Source organism: Mustela lutreola, chromosome 3 (genome assembly GCF_030435805.1).
Source record: "Mustela lutreola isolate mMusLut2 chromosome 3, mMusLut2.pri, whole genome shotgun sequence".
NCBI lineage: Eukaryota > Metazoa > Chordata > Mammalia > Carnivora > Mustelidae > Mustela > Mustela lutreola.
In genome coordinates, this window is record NC_081292.1 from 164,290,466 (window position 1) to 164,315,257 (window position 24,792).

The 24,792-nt window shown below is 51.5% G+C and overlaps 1 protein-coding gene across 3 annotated transcripts; it reads right to left on the reverse strand.

Moving 5' to 3' along the window:
• Positions 1–3,306: 3,306 nt before the first annotated feature.
• On the reverse strand, positions 3,307–24,332 carry ING5 (inhibitor of growth family member 5). Of its 3 annotated transcripts, none has more exons than XM_059167406.1 (8): positions 24,239–24,332; positions 21,904–21,975; positions 19,089–19,255; positions 17,527–17,638; positions 17,266–17,356; positions 7,123–7,258; positions 6,899–6,960; positions 3,307–5,067 (listed from the first exon to the last, which is right to left on the reverse strand). In XM_059167406.1, the coding sequence occupies exons 1-8, from the start codon at positions 24,273–24,275 to the stop codon at positions 5,025–5,027; spliced, it is 720 nt and encodes a 239-aa protein (XP_059023389.1). In that variant the 5' UTR covers positions 24,276–24,332; the 3' UTR covers positions 3,307–5,024. The 3 variants fall into 3 exon arrangements, with proteins under 3 accessions (XP_059023389.1, XP_059023387.1, XP_059023390.1); XM_059167404.1 differs by having other exon boundaries at positions 17,266–17,359; XM_059167407.1 differs by lacking the exon at positions 24,239–24,332 and adding an exon at positions 22,201–22,707 and having other exon boundaries at positions 17,266–17,359.
• Positions 24,333–24,792: the final 460 nt, after the last annotated feature.

A 24,792-nucleotide genomic window follows, 5' to 3' on the forward strand; every position in this document is an offset into this window, starting at 1 on the left:
AGCTGGGTGGCCCGGACACCGCCCCCACGTGGGAAGCAAAGGCAGCCTGGCAGGAATGCTGCCTCTTACAGCCCCACCCTGGGCTCTGGCAGGCCCTCTGACCTCTGGCCTTTGGGGCCGTGAGGCCTGGGCACCTGAAGAAGACAAAGGCAGGGGTGACTGATGGATGTCCCAGTGACATCAGCCCTGCAGCACTGTGCCACCTACTGGCCTCATCACATTCCCTTCAAGGGTGCAAGCTGCTGCTGGGTCCCAGCTCCCCGGGGCACCTCCTCCCTGAGCTCTGCAACACCTGCCCCCCTACCTTACCCACAGCAGGGCAGCCAGCCCTCCAGGGCTCCAAGTCCTAATCCGTGCTCCTGCTACAGGCTGCTCCCTCCATCAACTCCAGAACACCCCCCACCAGCCTGCTCCTGCAATCCCCATCACCTCGGTGCTCCCCTTCTGCCTTTTCTCCCAACACCCCACATTGAACTGCTGCCACAGTGAACCTGGTTCAGGAGTGGGGCTCATCTCCCACCCTCTGGCTCCCTGCCGTCCTCCCGGGGCATCTCCTGCACTAGCTGGACTCATCCAGTTACCTGGTTACAGATGCCGACAGTGGAGCTGACAGAATGCTTTGGGGATGTTAAAATAACGAAGACATCTGGTCCACAGGACGGAGGCCAGCCTGTGGAGGTGCCCTGTTGGCTTCGTCACACAGGACAAATGGCTCCTCATGGTGTTGCAAATTGACCGAAAGAACGAGCACAGGCCAGATCCGTGACAGCATGCCATGTGCCAACTCTGGCTGTGATGCCAGATGGGGACAGCAGCTGCAGCTGGACGCATCACCTGTGTCTCCAGAAAACTACATTCCTTATAACCCACCCACCTCCTGTCTACCTGTGTTAAGTATGTCATACGTCACCACTAAGTCTTCCCACTAGGGATGCATTTTGCCTTTGGATGACTGTCCTGGCAAGAAAAGGACATTCCAAAGACATCCACCTGGCTTCCCTATGGTAATGGCCCTTGCTCCACAGGTCAATGTGAATCCATGTGGGATTCTGCCGGTTTTAGGTCTCTTTCAATGGCACATTCCAACTGTGGGTAGACAAGCAGAGTCTGTGGACACACTCAGACAAATGTCACCTGTCACTTGATAATGGTAGGCCCTCCTGGATTAGTCGACCAGGGGCGTTGTGGACCTCCGGGACTTACTAACCACTCAGAGCCAGTGAAGATTACCACACCCACCCCACTGGTGTTCCCTTTTTCTAGGCAGTCACCCCAACAAATGGCTGCAGGGACCCTTGAAGTGCCCAGAGGGAATGTGTGCTTGTGGAGGCATTCCAGGCCCTTCCATCAGAACCTCACCCGACCTCCAGTTAGGACTCTGGGTCTGTGAGTTGGTTTTCATCTGGAAAACAGGGGAGAGGCTGGGCCTGTCCACTGTGGTGACCAAGCTGGGTTTCAGGACCCTGACCATTAACACTCTTCAAGGAAAAATGTCCTAAGTACTATTTAGTTCCCCAAGGGGTCTTCACGCCTGTGCAGATCTGGGAGCGCAGACCTCTGTTCCAGAGAAAGCACTTTATGCCTTTATAAAAGAGCAACTCCAAGTAGTCCACAAGGACATTTCTCTGGGGCTTGGGGACCGGTTCCGGACACAGTGGCAGCCAAGCCATGACCCTCACAGCTCACTAGAGGGTCCACTTACCATCTCTGGCCATAGCACTGAGCGTTTATCATTTCCTAGAATGACTCCTTCTCAAACCTTTGTTCCAAAAAATACTTCATTTATTAAACAATATATCCATAATCTAGAACATGATCCAAAAATACAGATATACATCTCTACATTATTTAATAAAAAGATTTACAATATTATCTTTCCTTTACAAAGGGAACATAGATAATTCCTTGAAAATAAAATGTAACATTCGTGTTAAAGCTGCATCATCTTTTTGGATGAAATGTGGTAAAAGTGAACACCACAAAATACATTTGTAGAAAGAAAGAAACTTCATAGAACTCTCTTCTGAATGAGAACATTTTTCTTAGACTTTGTTTTAAAACTTCTCTCGGCACAGAGAATGAGGACCAGTCCCGGCTCACTAACAACTAGGGAAAACCTTCCATCTCCAAGGCCCATGACAAGTGTCCGAATTCCAGCCACGGCCACACAGGGGAGCTGCTCTCAGGACAGTGTTACTGCTCAAAGCCAACCCTGCCCTGGGCAGCCAGCTACAAGTCGGGAGTGCCTCGTGGCTGCCCGGGACAGGACCATCGTCCCCACATGTCCCAGCAAATCTCCGTCACCCCTGCGCAGACCAGAAGCCACCAGGCTCCTGTGGCCGTGGCTGGTCACATCTCACAGCTGGCCACCCCGGGGCCAGGCACGCAGGCCCAGCTCTATCCGCAGCCCCAGCCAGCAGCTCTATAGGCAACGGCCACGGGGGGCTCAGTTTCACACATTATTTTTGGAAGTGCAACGTGTGTTCTTCTACAGGAAAACGAGAGGCTATTTGTCAACCTACTGACTGCTAACACAGCACTGAGTGTCCTCTGAACAAGGTGCCCCTTCTCTGCAAGGAAGTCCCGCGGCCCTTGGCTCAAGTGCAGCTGAGACAGGGAACTCTGGGCCCAGCCCAGACCCCCACTCAACCCAAGGAACAGGGCTCTGCAGCCACCTCCGGGTCAGGTCCGGTGCCCGGCAGGCGCACAGGATCTGGTGGGAATCACCCCACTGTCGGCGGTCAGGCCTCATGGGGTGATCATCAGAGGCACCAGCCACCCCTGCAGGACTGGAGCCAGGCCAACAGGGAGGACCTGGTCTCCTCAGCAAACAGTCGTTGCTGGGTGTTGCTGCGACTATGGGCAGCACTCGCAGTCAGGAAGGGGCAGCGGATCCGTGTTGACACAAACAGTGTTCTGGGGAGGGAATCTTCCTATTCTGCTCACGTCTTGTCTTCTCCAAAGCTCTACCTACCCATGTTGTTCCAGGGATATTTATGTAACCGACAGAGGTGAACGCAAGAGACAGCAGGCACAGAGACCTACAAAAAGAAGGCTGGTCGCTGGGCTGTAACCTGGTGACACGCAAAACCCCACAGGGAAGTTGGCCGGCCCTCCTGTGCTGCAAGCGAGGCCCCGGACCAGGCACCCCGGCCAGCAACCAAGCCACCCCCTAGGCACCAGTTTCCCGTGATGACGGCAGCCGGGAAGTGTTCTAAGATGCAGTGCAAATAGTAAAGCAGCTTCCAAAGGGCCATCACAAACTCGTGCGCTCACCTGCCCTCTCCACAGAGACTGGTAAAAGAGTGAAGGAAACAGTTTTCCACAATTTATTCCCCACAATCTTTAAACACCTGTGTTAACAAAAATCTAAGTGACTAAATACAAACGAGCCTCGTTTTTGGCCACAACTGAGACCGAGGAACGCGAGCTGGCCGGTGCTCCTCCTGAGCCCCCCACCCCTCCTTTCTGGCAGCAGGAAGGCATTGGCTCTGGGATAGCTCGTCAGGCCAGCTGCTAACCCCCTACCCTAACCATGCAGCACAGGACCGAAAGGGTGGCACTCTCCAACTGACCCCACCTGCAGTGCCCTGGAAGCCCCGAAGGGACAGTGGGACAGCACGTGGGGCACGGGCTGACCCACCGAGAACCACAGATGTAGGCTCACGGCCCTCTGATGTCAAAGCTAACATTCACCTCTCATTTACCGACTGGAAACAGCCTTGGTGAGGAGTGGCCACGCAGGACACAGTCCCCCAAGTTTCTCTCCACGTCATCTCCTGCCCTTGGTGAAATATTAAAGAAAAGGCGAGAACATATGGTAGACACGGTCACTGCAGGAAGCAGGTGCACCATTCCAGAAGGTCTCCTGATAAAGAAGGCAAGATTCTTCATCAGTTAGGAATGTCACATCTTGACACCGCCTCCTGGATTTCTTTTCCTGCCTCGAGGACAGAAACAGGTTCCCTTTCTTCAGGACTCCTCGGACTCCTTTAGACGTGTGCCGGAGGGTCTCCAAGTCCACGCATGTTCCCAGAAGTCACACTACGCACCATCACAAATGGATCGCAACACACCAAGCATATGTAATTTCCCCCAACTATTCCCAAAAACATGGTTCAGGACTGGTTTGGTGAATGCAGATTAAACAGAAGACACATTCTAGTTTGCCAGCTTCATTCCAGGACTGTGTGGCACAAGAAATTCACAAATCGTATCACATGATCATTGTCCCCTTGGACAGGAGCTGCTGACCGACCCATGTGCAACAGAACAGGTTTAAAATCAGGTCTCACTGGACTGGACTCACTTCACAGACACACAGACCCACGATCTCCATGCTGTTATGATAATTTGATCTTCACAGTAAAAATGTCAGGAATTCCCAGAGAAACGGCGCACCCACTGTCTGTCACACGGCTCCCGTGGGCCAGTCACAGGAACGACCGCTGCGTGCTGACAGAGAGCCATCTACTCCAGAAGATGAAACCCTCACAGAGGGAACGGGGAGCTCAGACGGAAACAGGCAGTGCACAGTGAAACAGAGCGCTCCGCCCCTAGGGAGAGCCCACCTGGCCCAGGCAGGCCATAGGCCCTGGTGCAGAGCCCAAACACGGCAGACGACTCCGGCAAGGCCTCGCAGGGGACAGATGCGCTGCCCCACGAGCTGGGGCAGCCCCAGGAAAGCAGGACGGAGCACGCGGGCTTGCGCCTCAGCTACAGAGGGACGGCAGCGCATGGGCTGGACGGTCCCCACTACGGCGCCCATGGAAGGCTCAGCTCTCCGGCACAGAGCCGGTACCACGTCTCCAGAACAAAGTCATCATGACGAGTCCCCGTAAGACCACTCTTCGTGCAAACAGGGCTCGGGAGGATTCTTGTTTGTTTTAGGAAGTCTCCAGAATTACAACTGGCCACTGAGTTCTTAAATATCATTGGAAACAAGGTAGTTTTAAAATGAAGAGAAAATATTGCAACGTGAAGAAGGAATATATTAACTTGCTCTTCTGGTCCGGGCATCCACCTTACTTCTTCTTCCTCCTTTCCTGAACGCACCGTGGACAGAACCTGAGAAGAAAGACACAGGGATCAACCCTGTGGGTGCTGAGGCCCCAGCCTGCCCCCCGGGACCGCCAAGACAGTGCCAGGGGACAGTGCTCAGAGCACACAGCTGTCGCATTGGGAAACCCCCGCAAGGGGAACCCCACTGAGTCACCCTGGCCAGCATGTTCTGGAGTCGACAGATACAAATCAGTGAGGAAGACTGTTTCTGCCCACGAATGCTCCTCAAAGTCAAGTTAACTGGTCATCCCTGGGCACTCCTGTGGTCACCACTGATCACACTGGAGGTCACACCCACAGTCACACTGGGGACCAAGCACAGTGGAGCACGGTGCATGGCACATGCAGCGAGGCGTGCTGATGGGCCCTAGGACCTGCATGACTAGCCAGGTCTCCCTGGTGATCCTGGGCAAGCAGGACGCTGCTCTCACCTCGGCTCTCCTGGCTCCTGACTCAGGAGGCGGCTAATGGGCCCATCCCAGCCCCAGGCCTGTTTGCAAGGGTTGGGTCCGTGCCTGGAAGTGACCGCCGAGCACGCCACTGCAGCAGCCCCAGAGGAAGCGAACCCCCCCCCCCCCCCCCCGCAGCAAACAGCAAACAGGCCTATGTAACACTTGTGCGGCATGAACACGTGTCAGAGCTGCAGGCTTACTTAAAAGGGAAGCTGCCTGAACCCTGTGTTTCTGGAAAGACCCCAGAGAAACACAGAGTTACACAGCAGTGGCGGGGCTCACCTGGCCTTCCCGACGCTGCTCGTCCTACCCTGCTTCTAGCACATGGTGGGGGGATCCCCATCTGCACGGCCCTCCCAGAAGCAAAATGATTTTCCATCACCTGCGGACTCTTCCACCCAAGATTTCCACAAACAACTCAAACCAAATCTCCCTGCCTCGTGCCCCACCATGAGCCACACCTGCCACACAGGTGGGCCAGCAGCCCCACACCTCCCACTCAGGTGCCCGCCCAGGCAGCAGGGCTCTGTCAGGGGCGAGTCCCATGGCTGCTCAGACTCCCTGAGGTGACCCGGTGCCGGGTCTGCTGGCACCCACTGAAACCTGGGATGACACAGTCTGTCCTTTGGGACTTTCTCCTCTCCTCTGGAGAACAAGATTTCCAGGATTTCATTTTAGGGTATACATCCCTTCTAAGCACAGATAAATAAAACCTGGGTTTTATTGAAACCTCAGAAATCTCAGAACAACACAAAAGCTGCTGCTGCCATTGAACCCAAGGATCAGGAAAAGAAAGGGCTCACACTCTCCAAGCACCTTCCCAATGCAACAGAGGCCCCTCAGCAGGTGCCCAGCCTGTGCCCAAGTTTGCAACCATCTTAATGTTTGTGCTCTTTGCCTTTTCCCAAAACTTCTCCAGGGACAAGAGCTCTCCATTTCACACCTGTATTTCAGAGTATCTCTACCTCAATAAATAGAGGCAAAACAGGGGCACCTGGGTGGCTCAGTGGCTTAAGCCTCTTCTTTCAGCTCAGGTCATGATCTCAGGGTCCTGGAATCGAGCTCCACATCAGGCTCTCTGTTCAGCGGGGAGCTTGCTTCCCTTCCTCTCTCTCTCTGCCTGCCTCTCTGCCTACTTGTGGTCTCTCTCTCTGTCAAATAAATAAAATCTTTAAAAAAAAAAAAAGAATCAAAACAGCTGTTCTCTCCAAGAATCTCACAAATGTCATTAGAGACCTGGCCCCAGATGAGGAGGGCAGCAGCTGTCCCCCCAGCAGCTCAGCCCCAAGAACCAGGAGCACTGCATTGGGGGGCCCAGTTCAGAGGGAAGCGGCGTGTAGGATGCCCCACAGACGGGGAAGGACCGAGCAGCGCCCCATACTGACCATTTTCCTTTGGGTTTTGTGGTCAGATCCACGCAGGCGAAGTGAAACCACTCAATAGGACACTGCAAGGTAGAGGGCAGGCCACAGTCAGGACTCCTGTACTCCATGGGCCGGACACCAGGGTGCACGGCCCAGGCCGCAGCCCGTGCCCAGCACCCGCAACCCCCACCCCACTACCAGGGATGCCGGCCCCGCCCGCAGCCCATGCCAGCGCCCACACTCACGTCTGGGTTGTCGCAGCCTATCATCTCCCCATAGGACACCTGGTGGCACAGGCAGTACGTGGGCTCATTTGGGTCCACAGGCATGTCCAGCACATCAGAGGGGTGCACGGACAGGATGGTGTCGGTGAACTCAGACCTGCAGGGAAACCCCGGCCGTGAGCACAGGCGGGCAGGGATGGAGCATGCCCCTGGCACAAGGGGGGCACAAAGGCACCCCAGAGGATGTGAGGGGAGGCACTCACCACCCAGCACTGGGGTTTGACCCCACTCTGGGGGCACGAATCCATCTCTGTCTTGTCCCTCCATCTAGACAGGACCTATTTCCTGGGCTCCCTTACCCCCCTGCCCCAGATCCACCCTCCCCAGCCTCTTGGGGATCCTCTCCTTCGGTGGAGGCACACACCCCCAACTCACCAGCCGCCCAGTTGATGACATTGGAGAACCCTGGACCTCAACCAAGACTGACCCTGCCGCCTTCACTCACACACCCAGGACCACATCTCCACCCCACACATGCCCACGGCACCTTCACCCCAAAACGCAGAAATCTCCAGATGCCCTCCCCATTCCTGGAGCTGTCAGTCTTGGGAACCCCCTCCCACCCCCAGCTGCCCACCTGCCAGCGGGCCATTTCTGACATGGCGCCGCCACCCACCCACCCCCATGAAGCAGGCCTATTGCTCCCCACTTCCACTGCCCCTCTAGATCATGAACCAGTGGCCCAGCCAGAATCCAGCCTGCCCAAGCCTCCCTCCCTGTGGGCTGCCCAAAGCCCTGCAGCTGAGCAGTGGGGAGAGCTGAAGGGAACATTCGCCTGCGAGAGAGCGTGAAGGGCTGGGGTGCTCACTCTTTCCGTGATTTGGCAGCTTCAAAGAACCCCGCCACTACCGAACAATGTAGACACTCTGCTCTGACTGGCAAAGAAAGACCACCCTCCCTCCCCCTCCAGAATCAAGAACACGCAACTGCCGCGGAGACACAGCCAGTTCACACCAGGAGCTTGAGAGGGAGCTAAGAAACAGCCGCATGTCACATGGAAGCACACCGATGGTATGTCCCAGAAGCTACTGCCACCCTGTTCTCCCAAACTCTCTATCAGTAAACACTCTGTGCCTCTACAGTCAGATCCCAGGCTTAGCCCTGTGCCTCCATGCCACACTGCTGTCCTCCGTCCCAGTGCCCCCCTACCCCCAGAGACTACCGTCCTCCATCCCAGCACCACCCCAAGACCACTGTCCTCCATCCCAGCACCCCCCACCCTGAGACCACCATCCTCCATCACAGTACCCCCTCCAGAGACCACCATCCTCCATCCCAGTGCCCCCCCCGCCCCCGAGACCACCATCCTCTGTCCCAGCAACCCCCCGACTGCCGTCCTCTGTCCCGGGGTCACCCCCCCACCAACTGCCATCCTCTGTCCCAGCACCTCCCCGCAAGAGCACTGTCCTCTGTCCCAGCAACCCCCACCGAGACTGCCATCCTCCATCCCAGCGCAGCCCCCACCATCCTCTGTCCTAGTACCCCCACAAAAGCACCATCCTGTCCCAGGACCACCCCCAAGAGCACCATCTTCTGTCCCAGTGGCTGTCCCACACAGAGAGCACCACCCCTCGGGTGGAGCAAGTGATGTCCCTTAAGGCTCCAGAGCCTGTCGCAGCCTCTGCCCTCCACAGCTGAGCTGCTGTCTGTCTCTGGGAACAGACAGGGCTTTCTCTTTTTATCTGAAATCTGGATGCATCAAGAAAGGTACCCTGCTCCACATGCACTCACACGCACTCCCCACACGCTCACATGCGCGTACACACTCCCCACACACACGCATACTCTCCACACACATGCATACACTTTCCACACATGCTCACATGCTCTCCACACACTCTCACACATGCTTACAAGCTCTCCACACACCCCAGGCATTCAGCCACCCTCCAGGCAGCGACATGGTCCCCAGTTGTTCTGCCAAGCAGATTTCTCGGCTTGGCCTGACACCCTCACCCACTGCTGGATGTGTCCCTCCCATCAGTGGGCTTCCACCCCCGGGCACTCACCTGGATGCTCAGTGCCAACCCGTGTGGGGTCCCCCACAGGCGCACTCAGGGCACGCGCCTTCCATGTGCCAACTGCGCTTCGGCGGCTCTGTGTGCTCTGCTGGCAAAGCCTGACTCAACTACCACACGGCGAGCTGACACCAGCCCTGATCCCCCATTCCCCAGGTGCAAGGGCCGCCTCCCTCCAGTCTCAGCTGAGGGGGTTCTGGGGCGGGAGGGTGGAAGGGAATGCCAGGAGGTCCCAGGGAGGCCAAGCCCACCAGGCAGGCTACAAATCCCATGTCAGCCATGCTGGGCATGAGCGGTGTCCTCTGAGCTCACTTCCCTAGACACAGTGGATACCCCTCCCCAGGCAGCCCAGGGACCCCCCCTCCAGTGTCTGAACCTCCGCTGCGAGGAGCAATTTCAGAGCAAGACTTCGAGCAGGCCCAGAGCTGCTCATGCAGCCCTCACACACCTGTCACCCCAGTGAGCTCCTCTGGGCTGTCCCGACATCCATACAGTAGGACAGGAGCAGCACAGCTGCTCTGGGGGGCCGTGGAGAAGGACTTCACGCAGTAGGGCCAAGTCCAGCCCAACCTGCCTGCCAAGGAGCTCTGCATACCTCCCCCCTCGAAGTTCCCCTTCTCAGCTGCAGCCAGCCAGGAAGAAAAGCTGGGGCGGCAGCAGCCACACGGTCCACCTCCTCAGCGCCATCAGACAGTGGTCGGCAATGTGCACTGTCACAGCTCTGTCCAGGAAGAAGCTGCATGCTCGTTCATCTCAAGTGTGTCCACATAGGCAGCGGCAAGACACATGGGTCACCATGAGGTCTGAGCACAGTCAGGTGAACGCCCCGCCAGGGAGGCTGGGGCCTTGTTCCCCACAAGGGGACCCCTGGTGAGAAGGAGGCCAATGACGGCACCTGCTGTCTCCATAAGAGGCTACTGTGCTTTGGGTTCTGATCAGCAAGGAGCAGGAAGACTCAGAACCCTGCAGCTACAAGTCAAGAAAACAGGCCCAGTAAGCTGCTAAGACCACGTTTTAAAGACACTGGCAAAGCTGTGGAGTGACATGGGCCAGAAGCACCCAGGCCAAGGGAGGGGCGGTGGCCGAGCTGGCAGGCTGCCCCACTCCTGGGCTCAGCCAAGGACTGGCTGTGCTCCGGGGGATGCACCGAGCCAGCATGGCCGCAGACACTTGCAACCCTTACACTCAGGGCAGGAGGAACCCCATAGCCTGTTTATTGAACCCGGAGGCCCTGCAGCTGTGGCAGAGTGGCAGGAAGGCTGAGCAAAGATCTGTGTGGTGCTCTTGGGGAAAGGGCCTGCCTCCTCCTGACCTCTGCCAGCCACTGCAACACGGCAGGCAGGACACAGGACGGGAAAGCTACGCGTTGCCAGAGCGCTGCCCAGCCACACAGGGAGCCTTTCAAGAAGGAGAAATAAACCATGGGTTCCCATCAAGAATGGGGGAGGGTCTCCCCTCATGAGGTTTCGACATCAGAGGGGACTAGGCCCAGGCAAAGGGCCTCTAGCCCCCACGCAGCTCAGTTTGCCTGCTCCAAAAGCAAAAGAAACTCCTGGGGAGAAATCTCACCCCACATACTCCTGGCACCCTGAAGTCAGACAGATACGAAGAACCATGGGATGCGGAAAAGAGCAGGAAAATGTGGCTGCAACCCCAGGAGAAGCTCAGGAGAGACTCAACTCCGCCAGACCCACAGAGCGCCAGCTCAAGGAACCAGGTGACCCCAGTCTAAATTCAAACAAATCCCCGGAGCAAATGAGGAGAAGCATTGTCTTAATGTTTAGTGAAGATATGCTCTTGGGGTTTCGTGTCTTGTCAGCAACATCAAAACCCTGGGAAATGCCAGGAGTCAAACAGTCCAGGTTCTTTGAAAGGAAAATTATGAAGAAAGAAAGGGAAGGAGACAAACGCCCAAACGAAAGAGACTAACAGGGCTTAACGACACAAGAAAAGAACAAAGCTTCCACTTCCAACCGGGACCTAGCAACAGGCACTGAACTTGTATCCTACTGTGAACAGCTAGAAAACAGGACAGAGCATGTCACACAGCTGTTTCCAGACACTGACAAAAGGCAGCTGAGGACTGCAACCCCAGGCGAAGGTAAACAAACAAGGTGAGCCCTGCTGGCAGCACTTCCCACGCCCAGCCCACCAACAGGAGAACCAAATACAGCACAGTGTGTCAAACGGAGGAAGACCCCAAATTTCCAGGAGGTTAAGGCTGCTGGAATCTGCTGGTGAGGTGCTGTAAAGGACGAGGGTAAAGAGAATGTGCTCTAGAAATCTGCAAAGGGATCACTTTGAGTTTTTCACAAAAAACTAAGCCGTGCCCAGGGTGAGAATCCATGAGCCCAGACAGAGAACATGGGCGCGCTGTGAGCTGAGCAACAGAGGCTTGGTGGTGCTACAGCTCCAGCCAGCCTGCCGGGAGAGGCCACACTACAGTCAACAGGCGTTCAGAAGACAACCCAGAAGGGCCACACCTCAGCAGGATGACATCAGCAACTCCAGCAACCAGGCTACCCTCAACTGGAGGTTGGCAAAGTGCTGCCTGCAGCTGGCTGGCTATCTCTGTAAATAAGGTCTGATGGAAACACAGCCACTTTTTGTGGTTTTGATATAAAACAGCAGAAGTGAGTGGTCACAACAAAGACAATATGTCCTGCAAGCCTAGAATATTTACTATCTGGCCCTTTAAGAAAATAGGGTTCTTTTACAAAGGTTAAAAACGAGCCTGCGAGGGCACCTGGGTGGCTCGATTGGTAAATCATCTGCCTTCAGCTCAGGTCGTGATCCCAGCGTCCCAGGATCAAGCCCCACTTCAGGCCCCCTGCTCAGCAGGGAGCCTACGTCTCCCTCTCCCTCTGCTCTTCACCCCGGCTTGCATGCCCTCTCTCCCTCTCTCTCTCAAATAGATAAAAAAATCTTAAAAAAAAAAAAAAAAACGAGTCATGAAGGATCAAGTTGATCCACAGGTGATTAAACCACTGAACAAAAATTAGAAAAAAAAAAAAAATTCAATACTCACGAACCAAAGACAACAAAATGCAGACACTCAACAACGTAATATTCACACTAAGATCCCATGAAAAATCACTAGACATGTGAAGAAGCAGAAAAATGCTTCAACCACGAGAAAAACCAGTTAATAAACAGACCTGCCGAAACTATTCAAATTGTATAAGTTAAATATGTAAAGCTTTCCGTATGTCAATCATACCTTAAAAAACTGGTCTTTAAAAAGAAGAAAATATATTTGGAAGTAACAAATAGATTCAGAAAAGATCTTTCAAAAAGCTATTATAAATACTTGTGTTCAAAAACATAAAGAAAAATATAAATGTAATAAAAACAGAAAGTATGAAATAGAAATAAAAAGAACTTCTTTAGGGCGCCTGGGTGGCTCAGTGGGTTAAAGCCTCTGCCTTCAGCTCAGGTCATGATCCCAGGGTCCTGGGATCGAGGCCCACATTGGGCTCTCTGCTCAGCAGGGAGCCTATTTCCTCCTCTCTCTCTGACTGCCTCTCTGCCTACTTGTGATTGCTCTCTCTGTCAAATAAATAAATAATTAAAAAAAAAAAAAAAAAAAAAAAGAACTTCTTTAAAAGAATCTCTTAAGTGGAAGATTCACTAAAGGAAACTAAGATTAAATTAAGATTAAATTAGATGGATATAAGATTATATCCATCAAGGGGCGCCTGAGTGGCTCAGTGGGTTAAGCCTCTGCCTTCGGCTCAGGTCACAATCTCAGGGTCCTGGGATCGAGCCCCACATCAGGCTCTCTGCTCTGCAGGGAGCCGGCTTCCCTCTCCCTCTCTGCCTGCCTTTCTGCCAACCTGTGATCTCTGTCTGTCAAATAAATAAATAAAATCTTAAAAAAAATTACCTCGATCAAGATTATATCCATCAAAGAAGAAAAGACTTGAAGATAAAGTAATAGAAACTATCCAAACACAAACTAACCAGACACATAGAAAGAAAAACAGTGGCCAAAAAAATAAGCAGAGCCTCAGTGAACTGTGAGAAAATATCAAGCTAATGTACATGTAATGTGAGTCCAATAAAAAGACAAAAAGAGAGCAGAAAAAACTATTTTAAGAATGAATGTCTGAAAAATTTCCAAATTTGATACAAAATATAAACCAGCAGTTCCAAGAAACTCAATGAGCTCCAAGCAGAATACACATTAAAAAAAAACCCACGCCAGAACAAATCATAATTAAGTTATTAAAAATCAAATTACTGATTGGAAATCTTAGAAGCAGCAAAAATAAATAAAGCCACTTACATATAAAAAAATCAAATATAAAAATTATCACTAATTTCTCATCAGAATCAATTCAAGATGAAAGACAATAGGACATCTTAAGCGCTAGAAGAAAAAAGTCAATCTAAAATTCTATATCCATCAATAACATCCTTCAAAAAAGGAGATAAAATAGACATTTTCAGAGAAAATATTTGAGGACATTCATCATCACCAACAGCCCTGCACTATAAAACAATGTTAAAGTAAGTTCTTTAGGCAGGAAAGAGATGACACCAGAGGAAAATCTGCATCTACATAATGAAACAAAAGCAGTGGAAATGGTATGTGCGTAGAGTGACAATAAACATTTGAAAATCTGTTTAATATAATAATGGTTTAGACCTAAAATAAGAACGTGTTTTGAGGCTTATATCATGCGTAGAAGTAAAACTTTTGACAAAAGCACAAAGGACAGGAGGTAAAAATACTTGGGTTGGACCTTACACTAAACATGAAATAGCGTAATATCATTGGAAGTTCACGTAATGAACAGGGTGTACATACTAGAACAGTCCATGGGGGAAAAAACACTAAAAAATATTTGATTAGGGGCGCCTGGGTGGCTCAGTAGGTTAAAGCCTCTGCCTTTGGCTCAGGTCATGATCCCAAGGTCCTGGGATCAGGCTTTTTGCTCAGCGGGGAGCCTGCTTCCTCCTCTCTCTCTGCCTCTCAGCCTACTTGTGGTCTCTGTCTGTCAAATAAGTAAATAAAATCTTTAAAAAAAAAAAACCTAATTAATCTAAATGACACTAAAATAAGAAAAAGCAGAGACAACTAACAGCAAGAGGGTAAATTTAAATCCAGTCGTATCAGGAATTGTATTAAATCTGAGACTGTAGGGGCGCCTGGGTGGCTCAGTGGGTTAAGCCACTGCCTTCGGCTCAGGTCATGATCTCAGGGCCCTGGGATCGAGCCCTGCATCGGGCTCTCTCAGCAGGGAGCCTGCTTCCTCCTCTCTCTCTGCCTGCTTGTCATCTCTCTCTGTCAAATAAATAAGTAAAATCTTTAAAAAAAAAAAAAGTTCAAAAACTGATCAGGTTTTAGGAAATGACAAAAAAAATTTGTTTAAAAATAAATAAATCTGAGACTGTAAATATTGCAGTAAAAAAGAGGCAGCAATTCTCAGACTAGATAAAAAAAAGCAAGACCCAACTTTGCTGATTTCAAGAAACCCACTCTAAATACAAAAACAAAAATATGTTGAAAGTAAAGGGATACCTGGGTGGCTCACTCAGTTAAGCCGATTTCTTCGGCTCAGGTCATGATCGCAGGGTTATGAGATTGAGTCCCGCATCAGGCTCCTGGCTCAGCAGGGAGCCTGCTGCTCTCTCTGCCTCTGCCTGCTTGTGCGTGCACGCACTCTCTCTCGCTCTCTCTCTCTGATAAATAAATAAAATCTTTAAAAAAAAAAAAAAAGGAAGAAAAAGGAAAAAGCTCCACCATGCCAAAACTCATCATAAGACAACTGGAGTGATCATCATAATATCAGACCAAGTAGACTTCGAAACAAAGAATAATACAAGAAATAAAAAAGGAAGACACTTCATAACAATGAAGTAGTCAGCTATTTTTAGAAAAACCTAAATGCGAAGGTAACAACTAGTAACATAGCTTTAAAATGTGAAGCAAAACTGACAGGAGAAACAGACAAGTCCATAGTTAGAGTTGGGAGACTTCAACATTCTTCCCTTAGCAATTTATCAATCGAATAAACGAGTATCAGTAAGGATACAGAAGACCAACAACACTACCAACCAAGCTTTCTGATTGACAGCTACTCTCCACCCAAAACAGTAAAACATGACATTCTTTTCTAGGGTATAAGGAATATATAGGAAGACTAGACCATAAACCATAACACAACCCTTAATTAATTTCAGATTATTTCTATTTATAGAAATCATAGCAGAATTAACTTAAAAAATGAGATCAGAGAGCTACCTGGAAAATCCCAAATTATTGGGAAGCTGAGAACACACTTCTACATAAGTTATGAGTCAAAGAAAAATCACAAAGGAATTTTTAAAATATTTTGAATGGAATAAAAATAAAAATACAGCATATCCAAATTTTTGGGATATGCTAAAATAGTAACTAGAAGAAAATTTATAGCTTTAAATACTTATATGAGAAAAGACGAAAGTACGAAAATCACTGATCTAAGCAACTTCCACCTTAAAAAGCTGGAAAAAAAAAAAAGCCAAGTAAATCCAAGTAGTGGGAATTAAAAATAAAAATATGAGCAGAAATAGGGGCACATGGGTGGCTCAGTAGGTTAAGTATCTGACTCTTTATTTGGGCTCAGGTCATGATCTCAGGGTCATAAGGCTGAGCTCTGCATCAGGCTCTATGCTGGGCATGGAGCCCAAGATTCTCTCTCTCTCCCTCTGCCCCACCCCCCCAAAAAATATATGAGCAGAAATCAATGAAATAGAAAACAAACAATAGAGAAAACATAAAAACCAATGAAGCCAAAATCTAATTCTGTGTGAAGATCAAGACAAAATGAGAGAAAACATAAATTATCAACATCAGGTCTGAAAGAGGAATCATCACTACAGATCCTACAACAGAAAAACGATTGTGTGACATTATTAATAATCTGATGTGAATAAATCTGATGACTCATGAAACAACCAATTCCTTGAAAGATAGAGATTACCAAAACTGACTCAAGAAGAAATGGAAAGGCTCAATAGTTCCATAACTTTAAAAAAACTGAATACAGCACTGAACTGTAAACTTAAAATAAGAATATTTTATTGTATATAAATTATTCCTTAATAAAATTAACTAAAAGGTTAAAAAAAAGAGCAAGATTAAACTATAGTGTCCAGGAATGTACATGCTGGGAACAAAACTACAAAGAATGGGCATAAAAATGGCATAAGTCTGGGTCATGTTCACTTGGGGTAGAGGAAGGAGGTTATGATTTCAACAGGGTACATAAAAGTGATTCTGGCAGTAGTCAGTGACAGACAAGGATGTGCCTCAGAGGAGTTCATTAAACTACATGTTTGTTCTGCGTTTGTATACTGCAAGATGGTATCTGGAGTTTTTCTTAAAAGTTTAAACACCACCTTTAAGAACCAAAACTTCTCCCTTTTTTTGGTCAAGAAAGACTCTCTGAGGTCTCCCCCTAACTGTGAAAACCACCTCCACGGAAGTCACCAGATGCTTTACTGTTTTCTCTGTACTCTAAAAATCACTTCTGTGAAGCAACACAGTAGCTTGGGGGTTGGCGGGGAGCAGGTAGGAGAAAGCTTTAAATGAAATATTCTGAAGTTCAAGGTAAATAATACATATATTTAATAAATGCAGTCATGCAACTTAATAACAAATATATCCAAAATATATATTTATACATAAAACAATGGACAGCTATATATTTAGCTGTTAAAGCGTGGCTTAGCCTGAACTGTCAATAAATATAGTGTCTCTCGAGAGGCAGGACACACAGTGGCTAAGAGCGTGGGTTGTGGAGTCGGACCGCCCAGCGCAAACCCAGCTCCCCCGCGCAGGAGCTGAGAACCCTAGGGCTGGTCGTGCTCCCTGGGAACCCCGTTGGGCTGCCGAGCACAGCTGGAGCCGGAGCCAGAGCCGGAGCCGAAGCCGGAGCCGGAGCCAGCCCGTGGAAAGCATGCAGAACTACACCCACCGCGGGCATGCAGGAAGCACGTCCTCGCTGTTAGCTGCCATTGGTGTTTCGAGATGCTAAGGAAATACTAATGCTAAGTAATCTTTGGAGAGAAAGAGACAAGGAAAAGAGCCTCTCACCCTCCTTTATGCTTCTTTTTCTTTGGAGTATCTTCCTCTGAGGTCCTCCTGCCACGACCCCGGGAGCCTCTTTTTTCTTTCTGACCCCGACCTTCTGAAAGACAATAAAACCCCAATTACCCTCAAGAAATTCACGAAAGCAGGACACAGGAGTTACTCAAATATACTTCCCATAATGTTCCTGACATGTTTATCACCAAAACTCTTCAAAACTCCATAGATAACAGTAACAAAATAAAAAAAAAAACTTAACAGACTTGCTTTTTAACCCTCGTCCTCCGGAGCCTTCAAAGTCACTGCCCTCCATCTTGTCCTTCAGATCCGCTTCGAAGCGTGCCAGGTCTGCATCAAGCCTTCGGATGTGTTTATCCACCTACCGAGAAGGATGCTCACAAGTCTTACTTAAAAATGAAAGCAGAACACCTCAGGAATCCCAAATACACTGGAAACCAACCAGGAAGTACTTTCCTGCCCTTTACTTGGGTTTTCAACAAAGAAAGCTCCTAAAACAAGGTCCACTATCTCAGTTTATGAAGAGTCTTTGTCCCCACGTTTTGACAGCTCCACAGAAGAAATCCTACTCAGGAAAACCATGAAGGGAGACAATAATGAGAAAAGGAGCTGGGAAATGCAATGGAATGGGGATGAGGACATATAATACTGAACCCTAACTTAACCCGAGTTCAAAAATCTGAAGAACATACAGGTTCTGACAGAAAAGGCCTCTAACACTGTATTTAGGACAAGATAGAAGAAAGAAGAAAGAAAAGGCAATGGCCGAAGCACGGGAATATGACAGTGACCACACCGCCCAACAAAGGCGGCCTCCAGGGAGACTGCCAGGACTTCACAAGGATGCAACACAAGGCGTCCCTTCACTCAGTGGGCTCACAGCAATGAACCCATTAAGCCACACCAAGCGTCACTGTCTCTACCAATCCTTGTCAGGAAACAAGCTCCAATCTCAAACCCTATTATGACTCAGAGAAAACCTGAATGTGTCTGACAACTGCTGAAACCTAACTCTTAAAAAGCAGGCTGCTTATTGTAGAGATCCAGCGCTTGTCAGGGGCACCTGGGGGCTCAGTTGGTTAAGCATCTGATCCTTGATTTCGCCTCAGGTCATCATCTCGGGGTCTTAGGATCAAGCCCCGTGCTGTCAGGCTCAGGAAGGAATCTGCTGTAGGTCCTCCCTCTGCCTCTGCCTCTCCCCACCACCCTCATCCCCTTATCCTTGCACACATGCTCTCTCTCAAGTAAATATATTAATCTTAAAAAAGGAAAAAAAAAAATTCAGCGCTTTGGGGCATCAAAACCCCAAATATAAGCATTACGTTCTCCTTTTTTAGTATTCCTTCTTAGCTACAACTTAATTCGGGTTTTTTAAAAAATTCCCGTTTTTTCTCAGGGGATAGGGAATGGAGTCAGGGGACAGCATGCAGGCCTTCCTTCACTACACAACTTGATGTGCATCACAGGACAACTGCTTGTGCCCCATGGGAGCCCCACACAAAGCTACTTGAGAGAAAACTGGACACGACAAATTCTAGTACTTGACCTAGAGCTGACAAAAAGAAGCATTAAAAACACACAAAAACTTAGAGTCACTAAAGCGTCCAAACACACAAACACAGAGGGCATGGAAACCAAACTGCAGGATGACAGTCCCTGCAAAGGACACTCCAGTACTTGCTTCCTCAAGAAGCATCTCCCCATCAAAGCCTGAGCCCACCTGGCACACACGGCCTCTGAGCCCCAGGCCCCTTCCCGAGTGACAGGGCAGAGCCCGAACCCCCCACCCGACTCCTGCCCTGCCTTCTCACCATCTCGTAGGTCTGCATGGCCAGCTGCACCTTATCGTCACTGTACTCCTTGCACTTGCTGTAGGCACTCTGGATCTTCTGCAGGTGCTCCACACGCTGGTCTGGAGAAAGGGTCTTCACCGTGGATATGTACTCTGCGGCCAGGATGTCAATCTCGGCTTTCTTATCTGACACAGAAATGGGGGAAAAGCTAGTCTCTACAAGAGATTCTACACTAGCAAGTAAAGCTGAACAAGGCCGAGCTGCAGGGTGCCGGGTGGCTCAGTGGGTGGAGCATCTGCCTTCAGCTCAGATCACAATCTCAGAGTCCTGGGATCGAGTCCCGCATCAGGAAGCCTGTTCTCCCTCTCGCTCTGCCACTCCCCCTGCTTGTGTGCACTCTCTCTCTCTCTCCCTCTTTGTCAAATAATAAAATCTTTAAAAAATAAAATAAAATAAAAAGCCAAGCTGCAGCAAAGCAGGGGCTGGCTGAACGCTAGTGGGAGCACGGCAGGCATGCCTTCAGCAGACAGCCCAACACTAGGGGACATGTGGACGCCACAGCCTGGGCAGCACACCCAGGACGGTTCAATGTGCAACCGCCCTCCCAGAAAGGATGCATTCTGACCTCTCGGATTCCCAACATCCCCTGTTGGAATAGCAAATCATGGGCTCACCTTGGCTACAACCTGGTGTTCTACTCTTCAATACACACCCCCCAGATTTAGGACACATACAGGAAAATATTCATCAGTGCAGACAACAGGAAACAAGCTCAACGTGCAATCCACAGTAAAACAGACTGAGATGCTGTGGTCCATTCACACAGCAAACCAACAGCACACAGCCACGGGGATTCTTCCCACAGAAGGCAGCAGTGAGCCACAAAAGCAAGACATGAAGGATGACACACAGGGAGACACCATCCATATTAAGGACGGACACATACAACTGAGAACTCTTTGGTTTAGGAAGGTAAGAAAACATGCTGCAGAGGAAACTGAGGGTGGGAGCCCCTTGGCGGAGGGATGGCACACTAGGGTTACACAGGGCCCCAGGTACCAGAAGCCCCATTGCTCCATCCCGGGAGAGGTCTGCAAGGTGCAGCTTGTTAAGCAATGGACAAACACTTGCGCTTATTCCTGAACACAAATGCTGTATTTCACAATAACAGAATTCTCTGTATCTGTCAGGTGATTGTAGCTCAGTGAAAAAACACAGCTATTCTGATCTTACAAAACATGTGGAAGGCACAATGAATGAAAAATCACCCATGCCCAAGCACATGGCCACAAAACATGAAACCTCAGGTTCAAAGACAGCAGCCCAAGAGCTGCTAAACAGGAAAGGAAAGAAGAGCACATGTATCAAGGGTGAGGAATGCGAACAGGAGCAGATCTCTCAGGGCAACAGGGAAGCTGGGAGACAACGCAACAGCACCTTCCACATGCTGAGGTAAAATGATTTTCAAGCTGGAATTCTATACCCAGCCAAAGTGTTCATCAATCGTGATGTAAGCACGTTTTCAGACAGAGCGTTCTAAGAAATCTACCTTCCCATGCACCGTGTTTCAGGGAGCTAATGCAGGTAAGACTCCAGTAATGCAAGTTGTCAAGAAAGGATGTTTACAACACAGGAATCAGAGTACTGCCCCAAAGATGAGCAGAGACAGTGCCCCAGCCATTGGCCTAGACAAAAGCCACAGGATGGGAGGCTCCAGCAGAAAGGTCTGGTGAGGAGGGCGAACTCGGGACTGGCAGAACACCTCGTGTGGCAGACACAGTGAACATGGGGAATGCATATGGAATACAGAAAACAAAGCAATTCTGAGCGCTAAGAAAAACAGTTATTCAGAAAAAGGTCACACAAGCAGAGCACGAAATGTGGCCCAGGTGCAAGCCACTGCCATGGGGTCCTGAAGGAAACGCCATCCCTGGTCTACAGCAGACTCAGAGTCTACACCATGGCGCCAGGAAACGGTGGGGGGTGGGGGGATCTAACCTTCATATTCCACAGTAACAGAATAAAGACCAAAGCAAAAGGGATATAAAGTAAGAAACAGCAGCAAAACCAGGATGTTTAGAAACAGGGAGCTAAATACCAGAAGACTGCAAAGTGCTATCTGTTTAAACCATGTGTACATAATTTGAGGAGCGCCTGGGTGGCTCAGTTGGTTAAGCAACTGCCTTCAAGTCGTGATCCCAGAGTCTCAGGATCGAGTCCCACATTGTGCTCCTGGCTCCACAGGGAGTCAGCTTCTCCCTCTGACCTTCTCCCCTCTCTTGCTCTCTCTCTCTCTCTCTCTCAAATAAATAAAATCTTTTTTTTTTTTTTAAAGATTTTATTTATTTATTTATTTGACAGAGAGAAATCACAAGTAGTCGGAGAGGCAGGCAGAGAGACAGAGAGAGGGAAGCAGGCTCCCTGCTGAGCAGAGAGCCCGATTCAGGACTCGATCCCAGGACCCTGAGATCATGACCTGAGCCAAAGGCAGCAGCTTAACCCACTGAGCCACCCAGGTGCCCTCAAATAAATAAAATCTTAAAAAAAATTTTTTTTAACTATGTATACATAGTTTGAAACCAGAAAACCTTTTAAAAGAAAGGAAAGGGAATGAGGAATCCACGACAGCTGGGAAGATGCCACAGGAAGATGTGTCAGAACCCAAAACACTAAGTCGAATTTTAAAGCGTCAACACCATCCATAAGACATAAGCCAAGGCCCAAAGCTGAAGGCTGGGCTGCAGCCCCACTGCCCTGGGGCCCTGGGGGAGCAGGGTCACCTCTCCCAGCTGCCAGGGCCCACCACAGGCTGGACTAAAGAGCCTGGACCTACCTTCTGTCCTCTGGTCCAGCTCTCGCATGAGCTGGAAGTTCCTCTGAAGCTCACATGGAAGGTTCTCGATGCCTGAAACACAGAGAAGTGTACTTCTCAGCAGCAGGACAAAACCTGCCTTCCAGACTTTATACCTAAAGTCTACAAATAATAAGCTCACTTCATTTTCTGTTTCTGTGGGGATTTGGGGAACAGAAGGATTAACGTATCTTTTTTGGGGGGATGGGTATGAAACTCTGATAAGACTGACAGGCTTCAGAGGGTGTTGGAAGCTGGAAAAGTTAGAGGAGGACTTACCCTTGAGCTGCAAGCAGAGGCTAGGAAGATGGCCCGTGTGACCCTTCTATCCTACACCTCCAGCGAGTCCTCCCCTCTCAATACTCCCCCACAGCAGGTAAGACCAAAGCCCTGGGGTCTGTTTGATCTCCCCCACCCCAGCCTTATTCAAACACCCAGTGCACAGGGTGGAGCAGGCCAGTGCTGTGTAGTGTATTTCATGCAAGGAGACAGGATATTTGAGCTACACAACACAGAAGGCATTGGCCGTGGGGCTGCTGGGCACCTGAAATGGGGCTAATATGACTGAGGGACTAAACTTTGCATTTGCTCAAGTTTCATTAATTTCAAATTAAACAGACCACGCTGGCCAGCATAGGTAGAGTACCCCAGGCCACACTGCCTTCCACACTGCGCTTCCATCCCCCTGCTCCAGGCCAGCCTTCCAGCCTGTCTGCACAGCTGACAGCTGCCCAGCTCACCCAGAGAATGGCACACAGGCCCTCCCCAGCCTCAAGGCTCACCACAGTCTCCCCAAGGACCTCCCTGTTTGGTTCTATCCTGGGCTCTGCGGGACAGTGCCACCCCTGGTCTCTCACAACCTGCTGGGCTCCTTCATGCCCCTTAATTTGCTTAGTTTTAAAAATCCATTTGCCCCATTTGGAAATAAGTTCCAGGAAAATGAGGACCAAGGTTTAGCACACAGCAAGTGTTCAAAAATCAAGCAGTCACCTCCATCCTGAGCCTTCACACAGGTGCCCCATGCATGATGGAATCCACAAACCTCCAAGTGTCCTCATAGGGCTCACTGGGTAGGTACTGGGACAGAGAAGGGAAGCCACAGAGCTCCCCAACAGACATGACAGCACAGTAGTGACAATGGCAGGGAAAGGCCTCCCCTTTTTAGTGCTCTCCCACCAGGACTCCCCCATGGCTCAGGCTTGGACTGGCAACCACCCTGGGGAGAGCTGAACCCCACCGTGTCCCGCAGGGCAGTGGCTCACTCCCAACCGGCAGGAGAGGCAGGTACCAATAACCGTGCATATTCCTACTGCAACACAGAGCTCCAGAGCGCCCAGCCCAGCCCCCCGCCAAGGCCGACCACAGCCAGAGCCAGATCCAGATCAGATCCAGATCAGCAGCGTTCAAACGCGGGCTTTCCGCTGTCGAATGCATGACATTGATAAGCTACTTGGCCTTTGCGGCCTGCATTTCCCCATCTGCTCAGGAGTTCTCGGGAGGACCCAAGCTGAGCTGCATGTAGACAAAAGGACGCCTGCAGGAAGCACCTCCCAGACCGCTTTCCGTGGTGACCATCCCTGGGCTCAACACCAGCCCCGCCAGTCCCCTCCCACCAAGGCCACGCGGAAGGACGGGCACCCTAGGGGACCGCCCACGCCAGTTATCTTCTCCAACTCCCAGGTCACCGCACGAGCCGGCACAGAACCCAGGCTGGAGACCTCCCCCACATCGCAGACCCGGAGCCCCCCCCCAAGCACGGCCCAGCGTCCGAGGCTGCTGAGGTCGACGACTTGCGCCCGAACACCCGCGCCCGACTACCCTAGCCCGACTGCGCGGTGGGGGCGGGGCGGGGCCCTAGGGTGGGAGTGGGGCCAGGAGAGCGGAGGGGGCTGGGAAGGGCGGAGCGGGGCCGTGAGCCGGGACTTGTCCGGTAGGGGCCGACGGCGGGGAGGGCGGAGCGGCCGCTGAGACCAGGACCAAGGGCGGGGCCTAGCCGGGGAGGGCGGGGCCTAGACGGGGAGGGCGGGGCCATGGAACGCAAGCTCCGCCCAGAGCGCACCGGCCCCCGCCTCCCCGTGACGCACCTGGAATTGGCGCGGCCGTGACGGTAGGACCCCGCGCCGCGCCCCCCGCGCGCACCTCCCTGCGGCCCCGCCCCGCCCGGCGCGCGCCCCCGCCGCCCCCGCCGCTGCCGGACCGCCCCTACCGCCCTAACGAGCCCTCGAGGTCCGCGCGCGGCACCTGGTGCCCGCGGGGTGGGCCCGCGTGGGGAGGCCTTGCGCGGGCGCCGGGCCAGAGGGCCGCGAAGGGTGCTTACTGTCCAGGTAGTGCTCCAAGTACATGGCGGTCGCCATCTTCGTCCGCGGCCGCGCTCTGGGTCTGCGCGGGCGGGCGGTGCCGCGAGGGGCGGAGGCGGGGCCGGTGCCTTCAGTATTAATGAACCTCGGGCGCTGATTGGCCCGCCAGGCGGGGCGGGGCGCCGTCTGGATCCGCCCCCCAGCTTCCGGCCGGCGGGCTGCGCACAGCGTCGCGCGGGAGCGGGTCGGGGCCCTGGGTCAGACGCGGGGGGCAGCGGGGTCTGGGGACTCCGCTACGTCCTGGGTGCACGTCCCTGCACGCGTGGCCGCGGCCCCAGGTTCCCGCCCCCTCCCCGGGAGGACGGGCGGGGTGTGCGGCGCGGGGCCTGCAGCGGCCGGCGGCGCACGTGCGGGTGGAGTGCGGGGGAGGGGCCGGGCCCCCGAGGCTCAGGGCACCGCTCGCCCGAGCCGCTGCGGTAGCGGCTTCGGCGCTAGAGATGCGTGCTTCAACGGAGGGTGCCCTCGTGAGCTTCCCCGAAACCTGCCCGATACCAGCCAACGAAACACAGTCTTC